Raw genomic sequence first — 25,672 nt, 5'->3', positions numbered from 1 at the left:
ATTGTGGTGTAAATATTAATAAGAAAAAATACCAAAATATTGTCCCACGATTACCATGATTTTGAGGGTAAATTCTAAGAAAAAATTCTCTCTATGTAGAAAAGTTTAATTTCTATACATATAAATTAACTTTATATTAAAATATTAAAATCCTCTAAAAATAGGAACATTTTGACGGCGCGAGCCTTTTGGTATCTCTATTACTTTATAGCGACGATTGTACTTAAAACCGTGCAGAGAGCATGGACAGATCTCGAAATTGTCTGCGTGTGCTTCAAAGGGCAAAGCCGGATGCATTCCTCTAACTTTGTCCTTCCTTTTTTGCCCGGCAGCCGGCGGATGATCTTTTTGACCCGGTAGAACCTTGATGGAATAGCTACCGCGCCGCGCTACCATGCGTTCGGAACTCCGGATGCGGTTTGATTGCATTCTAGCAACGGTATGCAATCGGTATGAGCGCCTCGTCTGTAAACTCGGTAACGCGTATATATCTATATCTAAAGTGAAAGAGGGAAAGATATAATAATTCCGTTGTCGGCGACGATGGCGGCGGCAACAACCGTGCACCGACGAATGCTCCCTAATCATAGGTAATTCTCAACACGGGCGGTTTTTTTTTTTTTTTTTAAGAAGCTTCTCTGAAAGGCCCCGTTATTGATGAGTCACGTAGAGATTTGATTGGATGAATACAGTCCGGTTCGCGAGAGAGCGAGGTTTATTAGCTCTCTCGTCACGACTTTACATTTCTCTGCAGCCTTCGTAATATAATGTACAGTAGAGACATAAAGCATATAATATAACGCTATACTGCACACAGTTGTATTCTTTTTATTATAGCAAACAATAATGCGAGACGTTTCACATTCATTTAAATATAAACATTTTTCTCCTTCGAAGCCCGGTTCGAATGTAAGAGAATTTCTTCAATTTTTCTTCGATATTTCTTCGATTTCGATCGATTTATACGATTTATATTATAGCTGCACCCATAACGCAGCCCCACAGCATCATACTTGACGAAAAGTACATAATACAGCAGGAAAGAGCAAGGAAGATATTCCCTTCCAGAATCTTATTACGGCATTCTTCTCGGAAGTGCCTTCCGCATGATCGCATGAATGAATGAGTAATGCATCGTCATGAATTAAACATGTAGGCGCGTGCGCACCGTACCGATGGTTATACTTTGAAGTATACAGGTACTTAAGGACGTATACAACGTTTGATACGATCACTCTAAATTAGTCGAGTTTCGAGAAAAGGTAGGAGGAGAAAACGCGGAGATTGTCGAGGATATTTTATTATACATCATCTTCTTTGCTTTTGCTCGCGATATTACCTTTACTTTATCGGTTGATTATTCCTTTATTATTATATACAACGGGTATAAAAATTAATTTGAAATTACGTTCAAGAAACAGGAGAATATTCTACCGTTTAAAAAATTAATCGCTTCGTCGAGTGATTATGAGCGAGAATATAAGCTCGTAAAAGCTTAAAGAATAGCGCCATGGCTGTATACAGGAGGCGATATTGTCGTTTAAAATTTAATAGTAACTAAATATCTTAATCTCTTAATCTGAGGTTTAATTAAAAATAATGTAGAACGTGTCGGCGTATTAACGACGTATATAAGCGACGATAACTGGAAAGAGGTTAATAGCCGACGTGGTCGTTAATTATATACTACTACTACTTGTATTCTCTGATCTTCAAGGCTTGGGAGTTGCTCGAACTGTAGAGCTTGGTCGTAGACTTCGAAGACTTCGACTTGATGCCTTTCTCTCTCTTGCCGGGGCTATATTCCGGATATATTTAGTGCAGGGCCAGGTCCCCTTGCCTTTGGCATTTTATTGCTCCGGGGAGAGACCCGATGAAAAACTAGTCGGCGCCGCGTGTGGATTACAGAAAGCATCTTCTCGTGCGCAACCGTTGCGCCATTTATGGTGCACCATATTAAGCGTCGCGTGTCTTTCGCCAAGCGGATGCACGATATGTTGCGTGATTCGTCAAGCGTTTCCTCATAAAAATTGGATGAGAATTCGCTGGAAAAACGCTGGATCTCGCGCACGCGGGATTCAATTACATATACATTTATATATATTTATATATATACACATATTTCTGCCTCTTGAGAAATCTGTGTTCTCCAATCATATATATCCGTGACATTTTTCTGTCACAAAACCGTCTCGCGATTTTAAGTGACACGTGGAGATGTGACGTTTATCTCTTTGCATCCTCAGATATGCGCGACGCGAGAGAAAATTGAGAATATCACGAAGACTCAAGAGTATAAAATGGAGCGTATCGATTTCGCGAATTGCGCACGAGTGACTGATAACCGGCGAGAAAATTGCGGGATAACACGAGAGACGCGAGAAATTGGAATCTTTAACGAGTCGCGAAGCACCTCGGGGCTCCTTCCGCGTCGTCGCGGTTGGTTCCGATCGTCGTAGTTGTTGCTGCTGCCGCTGCCTCTTCCAAGGTCACGTACGTCGGTATAGTGTGGTGGAGATTAATTATCCGTGGTGTAAACTGTGTACGATGTAATACTAGCGTGGAATAAATTAGTCTCGCGCAGGCCTCGATCGCGGAGATTAGCGGAATGAGAAGAGAGAGAATAACCCGAAGAGGTTCTATATACTATACCTTCGAAAGAAGATGAATTATCCTCGTATTAATCTCGCGCGCGCTTGTCAAGCGAGCAACGAGCGTAGGAGAAAAGCGCCGTGAAGACGTATTAGAGTATACAAGGTGTCTCAGAACTGGCGGAAAAGTTTTTTATAGCAGATTCCTAGTATCATTCGGAGACGAGTTTTCCTCAGCGAAAATGTCGAGACACCAATAATTTTCGAATTATAAGCAGTCGAAAATAAAGGCTTTTTTGGAAACTAAGCCTTGTGGAAACAAAATATTAACAAAACTACATTCTTCAGTTAATTTTAGGTAGAGTTTGCTTTAATAGAATTTTAATATAAGACTTATAAAGATACATAATAACAAAAATTGGGAACATGTTAAAAATGATGGCCTCTCTCAACATTTTCACTAAAAAATCATCTCCAAATGAAGCAGGAATCTGCCATTAAAAACTTCTCCGCCAGTTTTGGGACACCCTGTGTATATAATATATATATTTATATATATGTATACCTTATTCTGCGTGTCGAAGTGATTAATTTTCAAATTGGGAATTACCCTGCTGTTGTAAGACGAGATTTTCAAGCATGCTGCATTTGCTCTTGTCACCAGCAATTACTCTTTACTATAACATTATCAAACAGGATGTCTCTAAGATCGTATCTTTTAATACGTAGATTATAATATTAACATATACACGGAAAGAATTTGTGTGCTTTTAGAATTTGCCCTGAAAATCATGGTAATCGTGGGATAATATATGATATATATGAAAGAATATTTTTACAATTCTCTGATTAATATTTATCACAATAAAAAATATTAATATGTACATTAAAAATCGAACATATTTTATATCTTATTATGGTAGATGTTAATATTTTTTATTGTGGTAAATATTAATAAAAAAACTCATAAAATTCTTCCAATACCGCATATTATCCTATAGTTACTATGATTTTCAGGATAAATTCAAAGAAAAAATTTTATGTATGTGCATCAAAGAAAATATGCATCGAAACTGCAATCTTGATTGAGGAAAGGAAATTAAAATAATTGTATTTAAATAATTATGTTTTCTAATATTTACGCGCAATAGATATACACAGAACTGTTTGATGCAAGCAATTTATTATGTTTGCATTAACAAACGCTTTTCTTCGAACATTACATAGATATTGTGTGACTAATCGTTATTTAGCAATTAGTATACCTATATATTTGCACGCTGAAAAAAATTATTAAATTAATAAATATTTATTTCAACACTGCCTTATACATCATTTATTTGAAACAAATAAATACTTATGTGTTTTGAAAAGGATTTTCTTATATCAAATAAATATTTTTTCACATCAAATCAATATTATTAGTTTCAAATAAATGATTTATAAGGCATAGTATATTAAAATAAATATTTATTCGAATTCAATAATTTTTTCAGTTTATTATTATAGATCTACAAATCGGAATCTCGATTAAAGGAGAGAAAACTTTCTTGAATGAGTCGTTGACCCTTTAGCCTAACTCTCGCGATTAAGAAAATGTCACGTACACAGAGAAACAGAATGAAATTCATTGTAAGCTTGTACGAACTATCAAGTTCTGAGACGGACGCTAGAAATGAACTAATTATCCAACGAGCTTTTGCAAACTGCAACCGGAAGCGCGATAATGAACCTCGTGCACGATTTCGTGTGAACTCTTAATACTCTTTGCAGTCCAGCGATATGAGACTGACGTTGCGATCAAAAGTTTTTCCCTCTAAATTAAAAAGAAAAAAGAAAAAACTTCATAAAAGAAATACATCTTTTTTTTTCGTAAAAAAATGAAATCTGTGCACAAATCACTCTTCCGCAAATTATTAATATACAGGATGTCTAACATAAAATATTACACCGAAAATATACAAGTAGATCTCGTTATTTGAACACGATATTTCCTCAGCAAAAACGTCGAGGAAAGCCATTATTTTTTTATGCCTCTACTTGAAATTTTGTTAACATTTTATTGCTACAAGGCTTTAGTTTGCGAAAAACCTTTTATTTTCGCTCGTTTATACCTCGAAAATTATCGATGCCTCAATACTTTTACTGAGGAAAAATTGTCTCCAAATAACAAGATCTACTTGTATATTTTCGGCGTGACACCTTATGTCAGAGACCCTAAATATGAGAATAATGCGGAATTGGAATACACATATTTAGGTCGGCACATTTTGCATTCTCGACGGAGAGCGATATATTATATTCATACGACACTTCCGTATTTGGAAACGTCACGCGTCGCAGCGATAATTTAAGCGCGTATAATGTAACCTTCGAACAATGCGAGGAACTAGCGACCCATTATAAGCGAGAGGGTATTGTACCGGATGTCTCGAGCTCTCCGATGTCCTCAACGACCGACAGTTGCGCGCTCACGCACGCATCGCGGAAATGTGTATACACGCTTTTCGCGTGTGACATGCGTCATTATAGAACCGGTCGTGTATGTGTGTGTATTTCGTCGTCGGCTCTTCTTACTGTGCTCCTGTATGTAACACCATATGTTCGCAACACGCTCGATCAAGCTTCGTATCACAACGATATGCAAGCATTCGGGGTTCTATTTCGTTATATACAGAGTATCTGGAATTGATAGGATAGAAAGTCGATGGATAACGATTATTGAAGGGGTTGTATAAATTTCGAGTCAATATATACGTCCTGAATGAGAGAATATATGAAAAAAGTAATAGGTTTTTAAAAATAACGTCAGACATTATATGAATAATAGAAAATTATCTGTATTTTAGATGCAAAAATAAGTTTGACGTTTCTGTTTTGGAAATTACTTATCCTGAATTTGGTTAAAAGATAAAAAGAGGGCTTATAAAAATACATCTAAAAAAAGAGTGCAGATTTTTCTCATTCACTTTTCTATTATTTTTCTTCGTGAAAAAAATAACATTGTTGTAAATAATGTTATTCCGCGATGAGATATCGCTGCGACGCGTATTGGACAAACAAATAGCGAGGAATTCTCCCTCCAGTTTTGCTCGTTTCAGCTCTGAGAGCTGTGAGTGCGCATACATTTATGCATTTAAATAACTTATTTCAAAAGTTACATGCGAACGCGCGAGATATATACAATATATATATATATATATATATATATATTTTGTATATATATATATATATATATATATATATATATATATATACTCCCGAATCTGTATTCTCATCATGAATGCAAATGTACACATTTTTCCGATTGAATTCGATAACCCCCGGATGTTTAATCCAGATTCAACAACGTCGGCGGTTTCAGAGACGAAATGAACTTTTAGCCATTTCATATCCACGAGAATCGAATCCACCGAAAAACTTTAATCTGGCTTTCAATCAACTAAGCCTGCCGTCGGCGAACATCTCCCGCGAATAAATCAATCGAGAGATACCAGAATATCTATATCTATAGAAAGATATACTTATATAAAATACCGATATTAAATTTGCGTGTCTAAAATTAAATTTTACGACAACAATTTTATGAATTTGCAGCACGAGGTTCTTCGATACGTAATATATATATGCGATAAACGAATAGATATTAATTTGTGATTGAGAAATAAATATTTTTAATAGTATCAAATTTTTTAGTAATGAAACTCTTTTATTCGTATACAGGGTGTTCAAAATTTATAGTAAACCTGTCAATGACAGATTCGTGAGATCATTTGGAGATGATTTTTCCTCAGCGAAAATGTCGAGGAAGATCATCATTTTTTCCCAATTTTTATCATTATGTATCTTCGTAATTAAGGTTTAAATTAAAATTCTATTAAAGCAAACTCTACATAAAATTAATTAAAAAAAGTGATTTTGTTAATATTTTCTTTCACAAGGTTTAGTTTGCGAGAAACCCCTTATTTTCAATCATCTTATAACTCGAAAATGATTGTCTTGACATTTTCGTTGAGGAAAAATCGTCTCCAAATCATCCCAGGAATCTGCCATTAATAGGTTTACTACTAGTTCTGGGACACTCTGTTTAAAAGTTCGCTTGTTTTATACTATTGTTTCTATAAAAAATACTTTGAAATCAATTTCTCTTCTTAGATAAGCTTTACAAGTCTCGGAAGGACTACTTTTTCTATATAATACCCGAGTTAAATTTCCCGAAATTGTTTCTCTTCTAAAAGCTCCGCAACTTTTCTTTATGCATTCCGGGCTTATGCGGCGCGCGCTAATTTCTCTACCAGCATCCCTTTTGCACCGATATTTCTCAACGGTTTACTCTTTGTACCCTACGAAATGAAAGCCGCAGCATTACGAGGAGTGTTACAAAGCGGGGAACCGAGACATGGAAAGAGAGAGAGAGAGAGAGGTTGACTTTTGCGAACAGAATCTATTTTTTACATTTAATCGTCAGACATCCTTTTAAAACGCATCAAGCGCTCTAGAACTTCTTTGGCGAAGAATCAAAAGGGGAAAGCAGAACTCTATTCGCTGTATATTGAAATTCTAGAAGTGTACTAACTTCACAGAGATATAAAAGCCGCCTCTGACGATCGATGACGAGCTAGGCTGACGAACATCTCGCTCGTCGAACGTAATTGCCACTTCGTTTTCGCACTTTATACACTTCTCGTACCTGACTGCAATTAACAGAGTGATTCTGTTCGATGTGGGAGAGAAAATTCTGTTGCCCGGGCAACGGCTAATGCGAAAATGTCCGGAATTTTATCGTATATACTCGAATGTGACTGTATGTATGTATGTCGCGTTTCGTCCAAATACTATGGACCACTGCTCTGGCAGATTCCATTCTCTTCCCGCGTAATTACAATATTTTCGTGGCTATGAGAAATGTTTTAATAACGGATGACATTGATATTCGATATCGATTTTAATTAAATAAAACACCATTATACCTGCTCTTTTTTCCCTTTTTTTTTAGCTGCGCGGTGACGTTTATATCAATTCGCGATAACATAATATACATTGTTTGTTTTTTACTCCGCAGTCGGTGTTTGACCAGCTAAATGTTTGAAACAAATATTGCATTTACGATTATACGCCGTTTAAAAAAGCTTGGAGACGTATAATTACTGTTTGTGCGATATATAAATAATTGATAAAATCACAAATTGGCAAAAACTGTTTAGCGCGTAAAATAGTGTAAATGGTGTAAATTATTTTTCGGAAATTTACTCACTGCAAATACGTTTTGATACTTGATACAAATGGTATCTCTCTATATGGTCGCGAGTAGTGACCTGTACGTAAATAAATGGGCATGAAATACAATTTGTAATTTTCGCTAATTGAATCACACCCGCGCCGTGGTAAATAGCACCAAAATTACAGAGTGGCAAATCACATTTTTATTTGATGCCACGAGTTCGTCCGTCGACACTAAATAGCGAATGAATATGTATTAGTATGCAAAATTTCGCCTTCATATAATAGCGCAGCTCGACATAAAACGCCCATAGTCGGGAAAATAATGTTCGATCGATATTGTTTTCCGCACGATTAATTAAATTATAAATACATAAAAAGCTAAAAAACATTTTATTGTAATTATTATTCTTTTTATCGATTTCTCGTAGTAATTTGCATTATAACTTTTGACAGCGTTTCTTACATTTATTTTTATTCTTCGTTCATCTCTCATCTGCATTTCTGTACCACATATACCTGGCAGATTGAGTCGACAGAGCGTATCGAAAGGTTCTTCTCTCGAAAGAATTTTTCCGTCTAGACATTTTGATAATAATATCTTTTTGTGAGCGTAAGAGAAATGTGAAAAGTCTCTAAGGTGCTGCTGCATATATAGTTACAAAATGAAGGAAAATAAAAATAATCCATTGATTTAGTCTATTGTTATAATTTATCGATGTGTCATTAAACGTTTCTAAATGTTTGGAAAATGTACATTTTTTCCATAAGGATTTATTTCATAAAGATTCTGAGATACCTTAAAACAACTACATGTCAAGTTAGTATCTCTGACAAATAAATTTGAAGGAATTCAACTAAAATAAATTTTTAAATTAAATGTTAATAAATATACGAATACGCTTCTACGAATTAACGTTCTGTATAATATATTGTATATAAAAATAATAATCATCCCTAGATATAATTTATCAGTTTCGCGTTGAATTAAAGAAGGTTGATTGACCATTCGCTAAAATATTTTTTTTCCTCGTCTGATACACGATGGAATACATTCGTTCCACTGACGTTCAATGGAAAAAGCAAATACAGCTGCTGTTCCGCAGAGACGGCGTCGTGCATACGCGAATATACTCGTACATACAAAAGACATGGATACAGCGTGATTTATTCGATGCAGGGCATATTTTGTACACGTTCTTTATCTCTATGTACACTTCAGCTTTGCATTGTACATTACGAGTGACAATGCAGAAAGTTTATTATACTTTTCATTCGCTACTTTTTCTTTCACCTTCAGCCTCCATCTAATTGTGATCGATTTCGATCGCTGTATAATTTGTCATAGATTGAATTAGACAATATTCGCTTGTCACACACATACACACATATTTATTTTAATCTTGAACAAAAAAGTTATAAATTGCTAAAGTTATACTAAATGGCTGTCCTGACTCTGCTGCATTAATTCAAGTCTGTTTCGTACTTTTTGGTCTTTTCTCACTTGGATTATATTATATTTGACGAGTAAAATAAACTGAATGTTCATTATAGTTACCTATGAATTTATATTTTGTCTAGTTTATACGTTTAAATCAACATTGTATATTTTTAAAAATATTAAACTGGTACAAAAATATTAAGTACTATGATTTATAAAAAAATTTTATTCGTCGATTTTATTACACACAGTAATACCAAGAGAAATATAGGAATTAAAAATATAGGTTTTTATATTCACAATTGACAAGAAGTAAAAATATAAAATTAACTGAGAGAATATCAAGACTCGATAATTAAAAGAATATATTATACAGATACTTATAATTATTGAAATAATTCGGAGATTTCACGAACAAGCTTTTATATTTTTTTACTCATAATCTCCAACTTATAAGAGTATTAATTTAAAAAATCCTCGTAATACCCCGTATATAAATAATAAGTGAAAGAGCGAAGCGCATTCTGTTCTGTCGACGGTAGAGATAACGCGAAGAAAAAAAGGAGAAAAAGTCAAGAAAAAATACGCAACACAATTGATGCTGGTGTAATGCTAGAGGTAAACCCGAGGTGAACCCAACAGACGGTGTTACTCGCTCCTTAAGAGGAGCGAAGCAGTCGCGAGCTCGAGCCCGAGATTTATGCCACGCGCCGGATTTGCGCCTGACGTGGAATTAATCTTTAGTCTCTCTCTCGACCCGCGTTACTTCGCAAAGTGAGAAACCGCTCATTACTGTATCTGGCTTTGTAACTACGGTGTAACCATGGCGGATATAATTCTCAGAGCTGTCCGAGATTGTTACGAGCTAATCGTACGCTCTCGGTCTTATAAGTGGGATTCGTGGTATTCGTTCTCCCTGGATCCAACTTGAAATTATTATTCCGCGAGAATTTAAAACCTCTCTTCTCACATACGCGATAACGCATAAATAATTGATCGGTTTATAAAAATATAACCAAATTCCCGAAGAGAGATATGATATCAGGGTGTCTAGTGGTCAGGGAAATCTGGAAAACTGGGCATTGTCAGGGAATTTTATAAATCTGAAATTGTCGGAAATTTTATACTATTTGTTGACGAAATTATTACCATTTATACTATTTATCTAGATTTTTTCACATTATTCTACATTTGTTTCAATAATTTGAAATTTTTATTTAAATAAATTATAAACTTTTCCTTGACTACCAGCAGACTAATTTTCTGTGTTGTTAAAAATCGATTCATCGCGTGTTCGTTAATTTATATTTTCATCGTCATGTTATTTTATTTCAATGTGTTTAATAGAGATAAAACTAATAAATTTGATATAAATAAAAAAGGTGATTGTTTAAATAGCTTATAGTGACATGTTTGTTTCGATTATCGTACATAATGCAGATTGTATAATTGATTTAAATTTTTGTTTTTAACTTTTGAACCTTTTTATTGTTGACAAAAATATCTCAAGGATTTCATGATTTAACATTTAATTAATTTATCATATAGATATATGCAAATTATATATTTGGAAAAAATAATATTAAAAAGTCAGGGAAAAAATTAATTTCTGGTCTTGGAAAATCTGAAAAAGTCAGGGAATTTTTTTTGAGTCTGCTGGGCACGCTGAATATATATATATATATATATATAAATTTTTTTATTTCTCTATGAAACGTGCGCATAATGACTTTAATTCGAGAAACGTGTTTTATAATAAATTTAATACATTCTATCTGCGAATCACGGTAACCGATATCTGTGATAAAAGGCTATAAAATTTACAGTAAGATAGGATATTATCTATGAATTCCACAGGGAAAAGCTTAATGCTATCTTCTACAATTTATTAACGTATATATGCATTAAAAGCGGAACGTTTTGAATTACGCGATGCATTAATCCGTGTCTTTTAATATGCATTGTATAATTTTAATTTTATATTATAATATAAAGTTAGAATGCGGACGAAAATGTATTAAACAGATCGTTCTTTTTTTTTTTTTTTGCAGATCACGAACTTCTTGAAAATTAGTCTACCTCGCCGGACTTGTTGGTAAGTAATTTTTGAAATCCTTCGAGATTCAACGCGTTCAGCTGGTATAAAACTTATCCAGAATGAGTCCCAACGGTAATGTGGGAAATATTTTTTTTTGTTTTATGCGACGCGTCGTGCGCTAATGCGGAAAACTTTGTTACGCCGTCAATGCCTCGTAAAAGAGTTTCGGCTTCTCGCGGGAAATTCGCAGTTCCGCCGTATTAAGCTTTTCCCGGTGCGATAAAAAGTAATGACGGGAAAGTCTTATGCGACTCTATTAAGATATCTACACAATTACACACTTTCAAGATTTAACTCTCGAAAGAATAATTCCACATAAAGTCATTATCGGGAAAATGTCTCTGACAAAATTGTCAGCGTATAAGTCCGTAATGTATTTCGTTATAATTTCTTCCATTATAATCCTCTGAGTATTCCCCAAGATGCAGAATAGAGACATATCCGTATTTAATTGCTTTTAAGATTAATCGATTCCAACTAGTTTAATTAGGTCTCTTTCTTCACCGTTCGCATCTTTGATTTGCCGCAATTTTATTCGAAACTAGTATAAATACGACATCCCTATTATCGTGATATATTTAAATATTATTTGTGTGAACAAATGCATAAATCAGATATTATTTCTCGGAACGCAAATTCTCGGATGAGAATCGATTTGTTTTTTATCATCGCCATATAACGTCGCGAGCATTGGATCTATAAATGTCGGCTATAGATTTTGAGAGACAACACGGTTCTTGGCCAGACTTGGGCAAAAAAGGACGAAAGGTGAATTTAGGATTTCGAATATTGCCAACGTCGTTCGTACCGAGGGGGTGGCGAAAGGGGGAGGAAAAGGGGGAGGACGATGAAGGTACGACGCGTCGTCCAGAATCGTATCCAAAATTCACGGCACGTGCTTCGAACGTAGCTCCCCTAAGAGAAGTCCTTTACCTGAAGAGGTTACTGCCTATTTTTATGTGTACCTACGTAGTTATCGAGAGGGAAAAGGATGTGAAAGCTCGAATCAAAGCTCTGAGGACCCATCCCAGCTGTTGGATGGCTCCGAGGGTCTGACAATAAAATACTTGGAGCGTATAATTTTTATTTTCTTAGATGTCAACTATATTCATTATATTCTTGAAAAATAACATATTTATTTTTTACCTGCGATTTCTTAAATATTTAAACATTTAAATATTCTATTTCTCCTTTTCTCATACGAGAATAAAGGTAATTTTTTTTCCACAAAAGGAAGACTTTAATATCGTAATTTTATGGCGAAATATAATAAAATCATCTCGCTTCCCCCTTTTTTTACATTCGAGGGACTTTGCTGTCGAGGCAAGTTCGTTGATAATCCTGTCGAGTGCCAAGAGTGGCTCATCTCTCTCTCTCACGTTTGACCTTTTCTGGCCTGGCATGCGACGAAGGAGGATCAGAGTGATTTTCTCATCGTCCACCGCTTTTATGTAACGCCCTGACATTCTCGGATGGTCGAGCGACCTCCATAATGCAGAGCATATAATGCGTGCCGTTTTTTTTTTTCGTCGCGAAATCTCTTATTCATAACACGGCAATCTACGAGTGTGAGGTGCGATATCAAAGCAAATGGGAATAGCGAAAAAAAGGATCGGATTTGGTTACAATAGGAGCGGTGGTTATGCAAAATGTCATCCAAGGGATACATATGCTTAAGCATCTCTATCGGTTGCAAAGATACCATAGTATTGCTACAAATATATATATATATAAGTTTTTTTATTATCAATCCTTCGAACAACTTTATTTTGCGATATATTTCTGCATGGTTAATTAAAATTATTTTAATTATATTTTTAATAGAAGAATTATCGTATACAGAGAGGATTTTCTCTTAGAATTTACCCTGAAAATCGTGGTAATCGTGAGACAATGTGGTATATTGGAAGAATTTTATAAGAATTTCTCTTAAAAATATTTACAACAAAAATATTAATATCTACCACAATAATAAGATAAAAAAATACGTTCGGTTAATTTTACTATATGTATATACACATTAACATTTAAAATGATCGTATCGTGAAGTGGGGACTTGTTTGAAAGCGAGATGTATGCGGAGACGTCGCCGAAAAGTCCCGTTAATTAAGGCTCCTTAATAAATGGGACGGGACAAACGACGCGTGTGTAATTGTGCATTCCCCTGTTGGCGGTCTCGTCGCGGAAGCTTTGTCTCGAGAAACCAGACTGGATCTTGAGCCTTAGGTCTGCCTGCACGCCTATGGACAATGGTGGCCTATTACAATACAACCCTGCTTATAGTATTTCCAAGACGCGAATCCCGTTTCTCGATATCATCTCCTCCCCATTCCTTGCTCGTCTACTCTCCTTTCTTTATTTTCCCTTTTCTCTCTTTTTCTTCTGTCTGCTTTCTTTTTTTTTTCTTTCTCTTTTTTATTATATTAACAGAGATAGTAGATCAATAAATTTTGTTGGAATCGATTTATTGGAAAAGCAATTAATACGGTACACTTTTAATCTGTTCTACATCTCACAGACTGGTGAATCTCGGAGAATTGTATTAAAAAAAAAAAAAAAACAATACGTTTTAGAGAGATGATGATTTTCAAATGATTTTATTTGAAATTTTGAAAACGTTTAGAATATTCCGAGGAAATATTTCCGAGATTTTTCCTTCTCAAAGAAAATACTATCCTCAGGAGAAAGAAGGAAGTAATTTGATATATTTTTACTCCATTAGTGTTCTACATATGACTTTTAATTTTTAACGACGCGCGCTAAGACATTTGCTAAGAAATAGTGGCTGCCAGAGAGAGAGAGAGAGAGCTTCGCGATGCAGACACAGAATCGGTATATCAATTTAATGAAAATCAGTTTCACTGCAAGGCTGGAGGACTTTCCTCGCGAGTGTATGATTGATGAGGTACGTTGCTTGAGCGAATTCATTGTGAAAGTAGATTAGCGTTACTGTCGACGAAATGTATTACGGCGGTGTGTCACCAGAATAATAAATGTAATTTAATATGGCGCAAAAGCTACTATGACTCTCATGTGGGTTGCTATGTTGTCTGGTCGTCGTACATTACTCGCGGATGTATGCGCCTGTATGAAGTTAGCCCCCCATTTTTCGAATTTAAAAATTTTAAAGGTTGTTCCAGGTTGTTCTAGACTTGTTCTAAATTGTTCCAAAAGATCAAATTTAAAAAATAAAAATTTTCGCGAAAAATGGAAAAAAAACGATTTTTTGACCTGGCCCCCCATTTTTCGAAAATCGAACTTTTAAAGGTTGTTCCAGATTGTTCTAGTTGTTCTAAACATTGTTCCAAAGTGATAATTCCCTAAACAAAATATTTCACAAGATATAATAAAAAAATAGTTTCGTGCGCTAAAACAGTATTTTTACGTTTTCGGCTATAGTTATTATCTCTTAAACACCAAACTGTATATTTCAGCTAAAAACGAACAGAACAACCTGGAACAACTCTCAATTTTGCTAGAACATAATTTTAAAGAGTACTTTACTCTTGGAAATAAACATATTTTTGTTGTTTTTTCGTGTTTTTCGACCGATAACGACGTGACAGCGATCCCAAACTATAGAACAATTACGTACTGGCATAGAACAACTTGGAACAACTCTCAGTTTTGCTAGAACATTATTTTAAAGGGTACTTTACTCTTGGAAATAAACACATTTTTTTTGTTTTTTCATCTTTTTTGCCCGCTAAAGTCGCGATAGCGGTTCCAAACTATAGAACAATTACGTACTGGCATAGAACAACTTGGAACAACTCTCAATTTTGCTAGAACATAATTTTAAAGAGTACTTTACTCTTGGAAATAAACACATTTTTCTTGTTTTTTTGTGTTTTTCGACCGATAACGACGTGACAGCGATCCCAAACTATAGAACAATTACGTACTGGCATAGAACAACTTGGAACAACTCTCAGTTTCGCTAGAACATAATTATAAAGAGTACTTTACTCTTGGAAATAAACACATTTTTCTTGTTTTTTTGTGTTTTTCGACCGCTAAAGTCGCGATAGCGGTCCCAAACTATAGAACAATTACGTACTGGCATAGAACAACTTGGAACAACCCTCAGTTTTGCTGGAACATTATTTTAAAGAGTACTTTACTCTTGGAAATAAACACATTTTTTTTGTTTTTTCATCTTTTTTGCTCGCTAAAGTCGCGATAGCGGTCTCAAACTATAGAACAATTACGTACTGGCATAGAACAACTTGGAACAACTCAATTTTGCTAGAACATAATTTTAAAGAGTACTTTACTTTTGGAAATAAACACATTTTTCTTGTTTTTTTGTGTTTTTCGACCGATAACGACGTGACAGCGGTCCCAAACTATAGAACAATTACGTACTGGCATAGAACAACTTGGAACAACTCTCAGTTTTGCTAGAACATTATTTTAAAGGGTACTTTACTCTTAGAAATGAACACATTTTTTTTGTTTTTTCATCTTTTTTGCCCGCTAAAGTCACGATAGCGGTCCCAAACTATAGAACAATTACGTACTGGCATAGAACAACTTGGAACAACTCTCAATTTTGCTAGAACATAATTTTAAAGAGTACTTTACTCTTGGAAATAAACACATTTTTCTTGTTTTTTTGTGTTTTTCGACCGATAATGACGTGACAGCGATCCCAAACTATAGAACAATTACGTACTGGCATAGAACAACTTGGAACAACTCTCAGTTTTGCTAGAACATTATTTTAAAGGGTACTTTACTCTTGGAAATAAACACATTTTTTTTGTTTTTTCATCTTTTTTGCCCGCTAAAGTCGCGATAGCGGTTCCAAACTATAGAACAATTACGTACTGGCATAGAACAACTTGGAACAACTCTCAATTTTGCTAGAACATAATTTTAAAGAGTACTTTACTCTTGGAAATAAACACATTTTTCTTGTTTTTTTGTGTTTTTCGACCGATAACGACGTGACAGCGATCCCAAACTATAGAACAATTACGTACTGGCATAGAACAACTTGGAACAACTCTCAGTTTTGCTAGAACATTATTTTAAAGGGTACTTTACTCTTGGAAATAAACACATTTTTTTTGTTTTTTCATCTTTTTTGCTTGCTAAAGTCGCGATAGCGGTCCCAAACTATAGAACAATTATGTACTGGCATAGAACAACTTGGAACAACTCTCAATTTTGCTAGAACATAATTTTAAAGAGTACTTTACTCTTGGAAATAAACACATTTTTCTTGTTTTTTTGTGTTTTTCGACCGATAACGTCGCGACAGCGGTCCCAAACTATAGAACAATTACGTACTGGCATAGAACAACTTGAAACAACTCTCAGTTTTGCTAAAACATCATTTTAAAGGGTACTTTACTCTTGGAAATGAACACTTTTTTTTTGTTTTTTTATCTTTTTCGCCCGCTAAAGTCGCGACAGCGATCGTAAACTATAGAACAGTTACGTACTGGCATAGAACAACTTGGAACAACTCTCAATTTTACTAGAACATGTTTATTTCCAAGAGTAAAGTACTCTTTAAAATTATGTTCTAGCAAAATTGAGAGTTGTTCCAAGTTGTTCTATGCCAGTACGTAATTGTTCTATAGTTTGGGACCGCTATCGCGACTTTAGCGAGCAAAAAAGATGAAAAAACAAAAAAAATGTGTGGCGATTACATCGTCACATACTTCCCTGAGATTAATAAGGAAAACACGCATACGAATACGAACACGGACATATACGAAAAGGACAAAGGCACAAGTAAATATAAATAAAATATTACAGACGAGACGAAAGACGAGTAGGACAGAAACGAAGAAATAAAAATAGATGGAAAATTCGCGAAGCCTCTCGAAGCCTAGCGAAGGGCGTTTTAGGAGGCAAGATATAAATAGGAGATTTTTAGACAACGAAATATACCGTCTTCGATAGTCGCCGCGCACGGACGCATTACTTTATTAATCCGAGCGAATCAAGTTTATGTATTCACGCGTACCACTTGTCTTGAAGAATATATTCAATTAAGTACAATCATTGCATAACTTTAATTAATTCCCGCATCGTTCCTCCTAAGCACTCGCGACGCGCGTATATAACTAAAGTGGTGACCCCGACGTGATCGCGAACGAGCGGGAATTCGCGATTTTTTTTATATTTTTCTGACCACACGAATTACTGAGTGCGGTGCGTGTGCAATGGTGGTGACACGGGACGAGGAAACGAGCGTCCCGCTGACGGAGCCGGAGGCACGAGTGCTGGAGCAGCCGCGACTCCACGGGATGCCGATAAGTCTGCCCGGGATGCAACCGGCGAGATTTGAGCAGCCGCCAGGGTATTTTTTACCCGCCCCTGAGGTGAGCCGCGTGGGCATGCGAATGCCAGAGTTCACGCCGTCGGACCCTGAGCTCTGGTTCAGTATCGTCGACCGGAGTTTCCAAGCCGCCGGAATCACGGTCGACGCAACGAAATTCGGGTACGCGCTGACGGCCATCGGACCGCGCTATACGGTCGAGGTGCGCGACGTCATCATGAATCCGCCCGCGGAACGCGCGTATGAGACATTGAAATCGGAGCTGATCAAACGGCTCAGCTTGTCGCAGGAGCACAAAACCCGAAGACTCCTGGAGCACGAAGAGATCGGGGATCGCAAGCCGTCGCAGTTCTTGCGGCACCTGCGCGGCCTCGCCGGAAGTGTCGTGGGCGACCAGGTCCTGCGAACGATCTGGCTAAGTCGGCTGCCGGCGTATATTCAGCCGCATTTAGTGACGCGAACGGGAGACACGCCAGAACAATTGGCGGACATCGCGGACGCGATAATCGAGGCGACCCGGGCGCCGATATTCCAAGTGGCGGAAGCGACGAGAGCCGTGGCGCCTCAGGGGCAGAACGCAAGTGATCCCGCGTCTCTGGAGGCGAGATTCGAGGTGCGGCTGGCGCAGATGCGGCTGACGATGCAGCAGGAGATCGCGGAGCAGATGGCGGCGATTCGGCACTCAATTGAGGCGATCGGCGGTGCGCGCTACCGAGGAAGTCGCGATGACGACCGACGTCGTCCGCGTTCGCGTTCGCGTTCGCGCCCGCGCGCGCGATCGGGAGGTCGCGATCCGCCGGCCAGTGGAATGTGCTGGTATCACTGGCAATTCGGGGCGGACGCCAGACAGTGCAGGGCACCCTGCTCGATGCAGCAGGGAAACGCAGGGGCCGGTCGCTAGTGGCGGCGAGCGACTCAGGCCACGGTACGCGACGCCTATTTGTGACCGACGCGACTTCAAAAGTGACGTTTTTAATTGACACGGGTGCGGATCTCTGCGTGTACCCTCGGAAGATGGTTCGAGGACCACGACAGAGATCCACCTACGAACTTTCGGCCGCCAACGGCACACCGATTTTGACGTACGGAACAGAGACACTGCAGTTGAATTTCGGATTACGACGGGCATTTTCGTGGCGGTTCGTGGTCGCGGACGTCTCGAAACCGATAATCGGCGCCGATTTTCTCGCACATTACGGACTGCTGGTGGACTTACGCGGATCGCGTTTAATCGACCAATTGACGAGTCTAACCGCGCGTGGACGTTGCATCCAATGTGATGCACCCAGCGTAAAGACAATTACGGGAGAAACGCAGTACCACCGATTACTGGAGCAGTACGCCGACATCGCGAGGCCGGACGGACGTCCGGGAGGCGCGATCCATGCCACGCGGCATTACATAGAGACGACACCGGGACCGCCCGTCGCGTGCAGGCCGCGGAGACTCGCTCCGGACCGATTGGCGGCGGCGAAGCGAGAGTTTCGAAAAATGGTGGAAGCCGGGGTCGCACGACCTTCGAATAGTTGCTGGTCGGCTCCCCTGCACATGGTGCCAAAGAAAGGCGAGGAATGGCGGCCCTGCGGAGATTACAGGGCGTTAAACGCGCGAACGATTCCTGATCGCTACCCGGTGCGACATATTCAAGATTTCGCGCAGGCTCTCGCCGGAAAGACAGTGTTTACGACGTTGGACTTGGTGCGCGCGTATCATCAAATTCCGGTGGCGGAAAAAGACGTGCCGAAAACGGCGATCACCACGCCGTTTGGCATGTACGAATTTCCGTACATGTCATTCGGATTACGCAACGCGGCGCAGACATTCCAGCGCTTCATAGACGAAGTTCTGCGCGATTTCGATTTTTGTTACGCGTACATCGATGATATCCTCGTCGCGTCATCATCGGAGGAAGAACATCGCGAACACCTGCGGATGTTGTTCGAGCGCCTTCGAGAATACGGGGTCGTCATCAACCCCGCGAAGTGCAGGTTCGGCCAGAGTAGCGTGGAATTCCTCGGATACGAGGTTTCCGAGGGAGGAACTCGCCCACTGCCGGCGCGGGTGGAGGCGATACTGACGATGCAGTCGCCGAGGACGGCGAAGGAACTTCGGAGATATTTGGGCATGGTGAACTTCTATAGGAGGTTCATGCCCGGGGCCGCCGAAGTATTGACGCCCCTGAACGATCTGCTACAGGGGAATATCAAAGGAAAGGCGACGATATCGTGGACGGCGCGGGCACAACAGGCATTCGAGGCATCGAAAACAAACCTAGCCCAAGCTGCACTGTTGAGACATCCCAGGGTGAACGCGGAGCTCGCTTTGTTTACCGACGCGTCCGAACAAAGCATCGGCGCGTCGTTACAACAACGAGGCAAGGACGGCTGGGAACCCTTGGCGTTTTTCTCGAAAAGGCTAAGCCCAGCCGAAACGAAGTACAGTGCGTTCGACCGAGAGCTTTTGGCAGTTTATCTGGCGGTGAAGAACTTTCGGCACATGGTGGAAGCCCGCACGTTCGCGATATATACGGATCACAAGCCAATCATATACGCATTCCGCCAGAAGCCCGAGAAGAGCACGCCGCGACAGTTCCGCTACCTGGACTTCATCGGGCAGTTCACCACCGACATTCGACACGTAGCGGGCGTGGAAAACGTCGTGGCCGACGCGTTGTCGAGGATCGAGGAGCTCAATTCTCCCCTGGATTACGCCGCGTTGGCGGAATCGCAGGAGAAGGACGAGGAGATCGGAGAGTACCTGCGGCGAGAGTCCGGGCTGAAGCTCGAGAAAGTGGAGATTCCCGGAATCGGGAGAGCAATTTACTGCGACACGGCAACAACAACACCACGACCATTCTTGACAAGGCCTTTTCGCCGGGCCGCATTTGACCTGATTCACAATTTGGCGCATCCAGGAATAAAGGCGACGGGCAAGCTCGTGGCGCAGCGCTTCGTTTGGCCGTCGATGAGCGCCGACTGCCGGGGCTGGGCTCGAGCATGCGTGCCTTGCCAGCAATCGAAGATATCGCGACACGTGTCGGCACCGCTCGGAACAATTGCTGCGCCGTCCAGCAGGTTCGAGCATGTCCACCTGGATATCATCCTGATGCCGGTCTCGGAGGGCAAACGATATTGCCTGACGTGCGTGGACCGTTTCACACGATGGCCTGAGGCGTTCCCGTTGCGAGATCAGGAAGCGGAGACGGTCGCGAGGGCCTTCTACGGAGGGTGGATCTGCCGATTCGGGGCGCCCGTGCGGATAACCACGGACCAGGGGCGCCAGTTCGAGTCCCATCTTTTTCGGCGGCTCAGCGAGCTGACGGGCGTACAGCAGCTGAGGACGACGGCGTACCACCCGCAGGCGAACGGAATGGTCGAGCGGTTCCATCGCCAGCTCAAGGCGGCCATCAAATGTCAGCAAGACGATCGCTGGACAGAGGTGCTGCCGACGGTGCTGCTTGGGATCCGAGCAGCGTGGAGAGACGACCTGCAGGCGACCGCAGCGGAGCTGGTGTACGGCCAGACGCTGAGGATCCCGGGGCAATTTCTGAGCCGACGGCCTACGGACAGCGAGGACGACGCTGCCGACTTCGCGAGGACGCTGCGTGAGCAGTTCGAGGAGCTACGACCGGTGGACGGTACCCGACACGGGGAGCGACGGCCGTTCATGTACAAGGACCTGGCGACGGCCGAACAGGTGTTCGTGCGACGCGAGGGGCCCAAAAAGATGCTGCAGGCGCCGTACGAGGGGCCGTACACAGTGATCAGCCGAGGCGACAAGGTCTTTGTCGTGCGTATGCACGGCAAAGAGAAAACGGTCTCAATAGACCGTCTTAAACCTGCTTACATTTTACAGCCCGAAGCAGGAGATGGCAGCTCGGCAGGGTCGGCGACACGGAGCCGAGAGGATGCGGCCGACGGACGGGCGGCGCGAGGCCAGGACACCGAGGTCGGGCAGCGAGACGAGCGAGAGGACGCGAGGCCGCTGCCCCGAGAAAGCGAGAGGACGACGAGAGCGGGAAGAAAGGTCCGATTCCCGAGTCGTTTCCAGGCGGGCCTGTAGCACCAGGGAGCCAGAATGTGCAGCAAACCCGTGAGAAATCACCGCGAAACGGAAATATTAAAAAAAAAAAAAAAAATTTTAAGTATACGGTTCGCGACTCTTTAATTTTTTTGACTAGTATTTGCGATTTCAAATTTCTTTGATTTGTGTTATCGGCGAAAATTTATGTATACACGGCAACAGCGACTTAAGCCGCGAAAAGCGAGAAGAAAAATTTGACGCGTATCGAGAACTTGTATATTCTGCATTTTATATTTATTCTTGTAATTTAAATGGACGAGTCTCAGACCGAGAGCGACGGGCGACGGAAGAACGTTAAGCACAGCGAAATTTCTTCACGTATAGGTTGTCGGTATTCATTAGCATTTATTTATTACATCATTGTTATTTATTATTATTTATTTATTATTTATTTTTTTGTCACGTCATATTTATTCTCGACTTGGCGCTCGAATTTATAACGGCGAGCAAATGGTAACATTCGTCTCGGTCTGCCATCGGAAAGAAAAACTTTTGCGAAACAGTGCATCACGCAAACGTATCGTGCTATCGGTATAGCACTGGCGGGGGAGTACTGTGGCGATTACATCGTCACATACTTCCCTGAGATTAATAAGGAAAACACGCATACGAATACGAACACGGACATATACGAAAAGGACAAAGGCACAAGTAAATATAAATAAAATATTACAGACGAGACGAAAGACGAGTAGGACAGAAACGAAGAAATAAAAATAGATGGAAAATTCGCGAAGCCTCTCGAAGCCTAGCGAAGGGCGTTTTAGGAGGCAAGATATAAATAGGAGATTTTTAGACAACGAAATATACCGTCTTCGATAGTCGCCGCGCACGGACGCATTACTTTATTAATCCGAGCGAATCAAGTTTATGTATTCACGCGTACCACTTGTCTTGAAGAATATATTCAATTAAGTACAATCATTGCATAACTTTAATTAATTCCCGCATCGTTCCTCCTAAGCACTCGCGACGCGCGTATATAACTAAAAATGTGTTTATTTCCAAGAGTAAAGTACTCTTTAAAATAATGTTCCAGCAAAACTGAGAGTTGTTCCAAGTTGTTCTATGCCAGTACGTAATTGTTCTATAGTTTGGGACCGCTGTTGCGACGTTATCGGTCGAAAAACACAAAAAAACAAGAAAAATGTGTTTATTTCCAAAAGTAAAGTACTCTTTAAAATTATGTTCTAGCAAAATTGAGTTGTTCCAAGTTGTTCTATGCCAGTACGTAATTGTTCTATAGTTTGAGACCGCTATCGCGACTTTAGCGAGCAAAAAAGATGAAAAAACAAAAAAAATGTGTTTATTTCCAAGAGTAAAGTACTCTTTAAAATAATGTTCCAGCAAAACTGAGGGTTGTTCCAAGTTGTTCTATGCCAGTACGTAATTGTTCTATAGTTTGGGACCGCTATCGCGACTTTAGCGGGCAAAAAAGATGAAAAAAACAAAAAAAGTGTTTATTTCCAAGAGTAAAGTACTCTTTAAAATAATGTTCCAGCAAAACTGAGGGTTGTTCCAAGTTGTTCTATGCCAGTACGTAATTGTTCTATAGTTTGGGACCGCTATCGCGACGTTATCGGTCGAAAAACACAAAAAAACAAGAAAAATGTGTTTATTTCCAAGAGTAAAGTACTCTTTAAAATTATGTTCCAGCAAAACTGAGAGTTGTTCCAAGTTGTTCTATGCCAGTACGTAATTGTTCTATAGTTTGGGACCGCTGTCGCGACGTTATCGGTCGAAAAACACAAAAAAACAAGAAAAATGTGTTTATTTCCAAGAGTAAAGTACCCTTTAAAATAATGTTCTAGCAAAACTGAGAGTTGTTCCAAGTTGTTCTATGCCAGTACGTAATTGTTCTATAGTTTGGGACCGCTATCGCGACTTTAGCGGGCAAAAAAGATGAAAAAACAAAAAAAATGTGTTTATTTCCAAGAGTAAAGTACTCTTTAAAATAATGTTCCAGCAAAACTGAGGGTTGTTCCAAGTTGTTCTATGCCAGTACGTAATTGTTCTATAGTTTGGGACCGCTATCGCGACTTTAGCGGGCAAAAAAGATGAAAAAACAAAAAAAATGTGTTTATTTCCAAGAGTAAAGTACTCTTTAAAATAATGTTCCAGCAAAACTGAGAGTTGTTCCAAGTTGTTCTATACCAGTACGTAATTGTTCTATAGTTTGGGACCGCTGTCGCGACGATATCGGTCGAAAAACACAAAAAAACAAGAAAAATGTGTTTATTTCCAAGAGTAAAGTACCCTTTAAAATAATGTTCTAGCAAAACTGAGAGTTGTTCCAAGTTGTTCTATGCCAGTACGTAATTGTTCTATAGTTTGGGACCGCTATCGCGACTTTAGCGGGCAAAAAAGATGAAAAAACAAAAAAAATGTGTTTATTTCCAAGAGTAAAGTACTCTTCAAAATAATGTTCCAGCAAAACTGAGAGTTGTTCCAAGTTGTTCTATGCCAGTACGTAATTGTTCTATAGTTTGGGACCGCTGTCGCGACGTTATCGGTCGAAAAACACAAAAAAACAAGAAAAATGTGTTTATTTCCAAGAGTAAAGTACTCTTTAAAATTATGTTCTAGCAAAATTGAGAGTTGTTCCAAGTTGTTCTATGCCAGTACGTAATTGTTCTATAGTTTGGGACCGCTATCGCGACTTTAGCGAGCAAAAAAGATGAAAAAACAAAAAAAATGTGTTTATTTCCAAGAGTAAAGTACTCTTTAAAATAATGTTCCAGCAAAACTGAGAGTTGTTCCAAGTTGTTCTATGCCAGTACGTAATTGTTCTATAGTTTGGGACCGCTATCGCGACTTTAGCGGGCAAAAAAGATGAAAAAACAAAAAAAATGTGTTTATTTCCAAGAGTAAAGTACCCTTTAAAATAATGTTCTAGCAAAACTGAGAGTTGTTCCAAGTTGTTCTATGCCAGCACGTAATTGTTCTATAGTTTGGGATCGCTGTCACGTCGTTATCGGTCGAAAAACACGAAAAAACAACAAAAATATGTTTATTTCCAAGAGTAAAGTACTCTTTAAAATTATGTTCTAGCAAAATTGAGAGTTGTTCCAGGTTGTTCTGTTCGTTTTTAGCTAAAATATACAGTTTGGTGTTTAAGAGATAATAACTATAGCCGAAAACGTAATAATACTGTTTTAGCGCACGAAACTATTTTTTTATTATATCTCGTGAAATATTTTGTTTAGGGAATTATCACGTTGGAACAATGTTTAGAACAACTAGAACAATCTGGAACAACCTTTAAAAGTTCGATTTTCGAAAAATGGGGGGCCAGGTCAAAAAATCGTTTTTTTTCCATTTTTCGCGAAAATTTTTATTTTTTAAATTTGATCTTTTGGAACAATTTAGAACAAGTCTAGAACAACCTGGAACAACCTTTAAAATTTTAAAATTCGAAAAATGGGGGGCTAACTTCATACAGGCGATGTATGCACCCATATTTTTAGAAAAGCAAGATAAATAGGTCAGATGCACACGCGAAAAAATATCGCAATGATATGGCACGCAATTAATATTTTACAATAATAAATTATAAAATTAAAAAATATATATACATATATATATAATAATATAAATGTAAATATAAGACATGTTTTTCCATGTACATTATGTATTTATATTGATTGTAAAACACAAAAATTTATATTGATTGTTTAAACTATTTCTTATCATAATTGGTTTAATTTGTTTGCATCATATTATCGCGTGCATATATAAAAATATAGATCATTAACAAGAATAACGGATATATGTGTAAATTCTCGGTAAATTTATGTGCAATAAAGGTCGGACAATGGTCGCGAATCGGAATTGTTGATTATCTTTCGGTGTAGTAAATTATGACAATGATATTTCGGAACAATTTGCATTATTCGCAGATGCGATCTTAGCTTTTAGTCTCCTGGTTATCAGACGATAAT

The 25,672-nt window shown here is 39.0% G+C and overlaps 2 protein-coding genes across 8 annotated transcripts in view; both read left to right on the top strand.

Moving 5' to 3' along the window:
• Window positions 1-25,672, top strand: part of LOC114942761 (uncharacterized) — a 116,039-nt gene that overhangs the window by 65,263 nt on the left and 25,104 nt on the right. For 6 of the 7 annotated variants that reach the window (XM_085483666.1, XM_085483667.1, XM_029318199.2 and 3 more), the window contains one exon: window positions 11,304-11,347. The exons of the other annotated variant lie outside the window; for it this stretch is intronic. The gene's annotated coding sequence lies outside the window, so the exon portion shown is untranslated. The remainder of the gene's footprint in view (window positions 1-11,303; window positions 11,348-25,672) is intronic. 7 annotated transcript variants of the gene reach the window in all.
• Window positions 16,918-18,665, top strand: LOC114942739 (uncharacterized). The gene has a single exon (XM_029318171.2). It carries the CDS (start codon window positions 17,533-17,535, stop codon window positions 18,547-18,549), a length of 1,017 nt encoding a protein of 338 aa, XP_029174004.1. The 5' UTR covers window positions 16,918-17,532; the 3' UTR covers window positions 18,550-18,665.

This window comes from Nylanderia fulva, unplaced genomic scaffold (genome assembly GCF_048542155.1).
Source record: "Nylanderia fulva isolate GAGA-0341 unplaced genomic scaffold, ASM4854215v1 Scaffold26, whole genome shotgun sequence".
In the NCBI taxonomy this organism is placed as follows: Eukaryota; Metazoa; Arthropoda; class Insecta; order Hymenoptera; family Formicidae; genus Nylanderia; species Nylanderia fulva.
Note: the sequence above shows the minus strand (reverse complement) of the source record. Positions and strands in the feature narration are given on the sequence as shown.

Excerpts from the sequence above, each read along its gene's own strand:
- LOC114942739 (XM_029318171.2), top strand. The coding sequence starts at position 17,533 with ATGGTGGTGACACGGGACGAGGAAACGAGCGTCCCGCTGACGGAGCCG.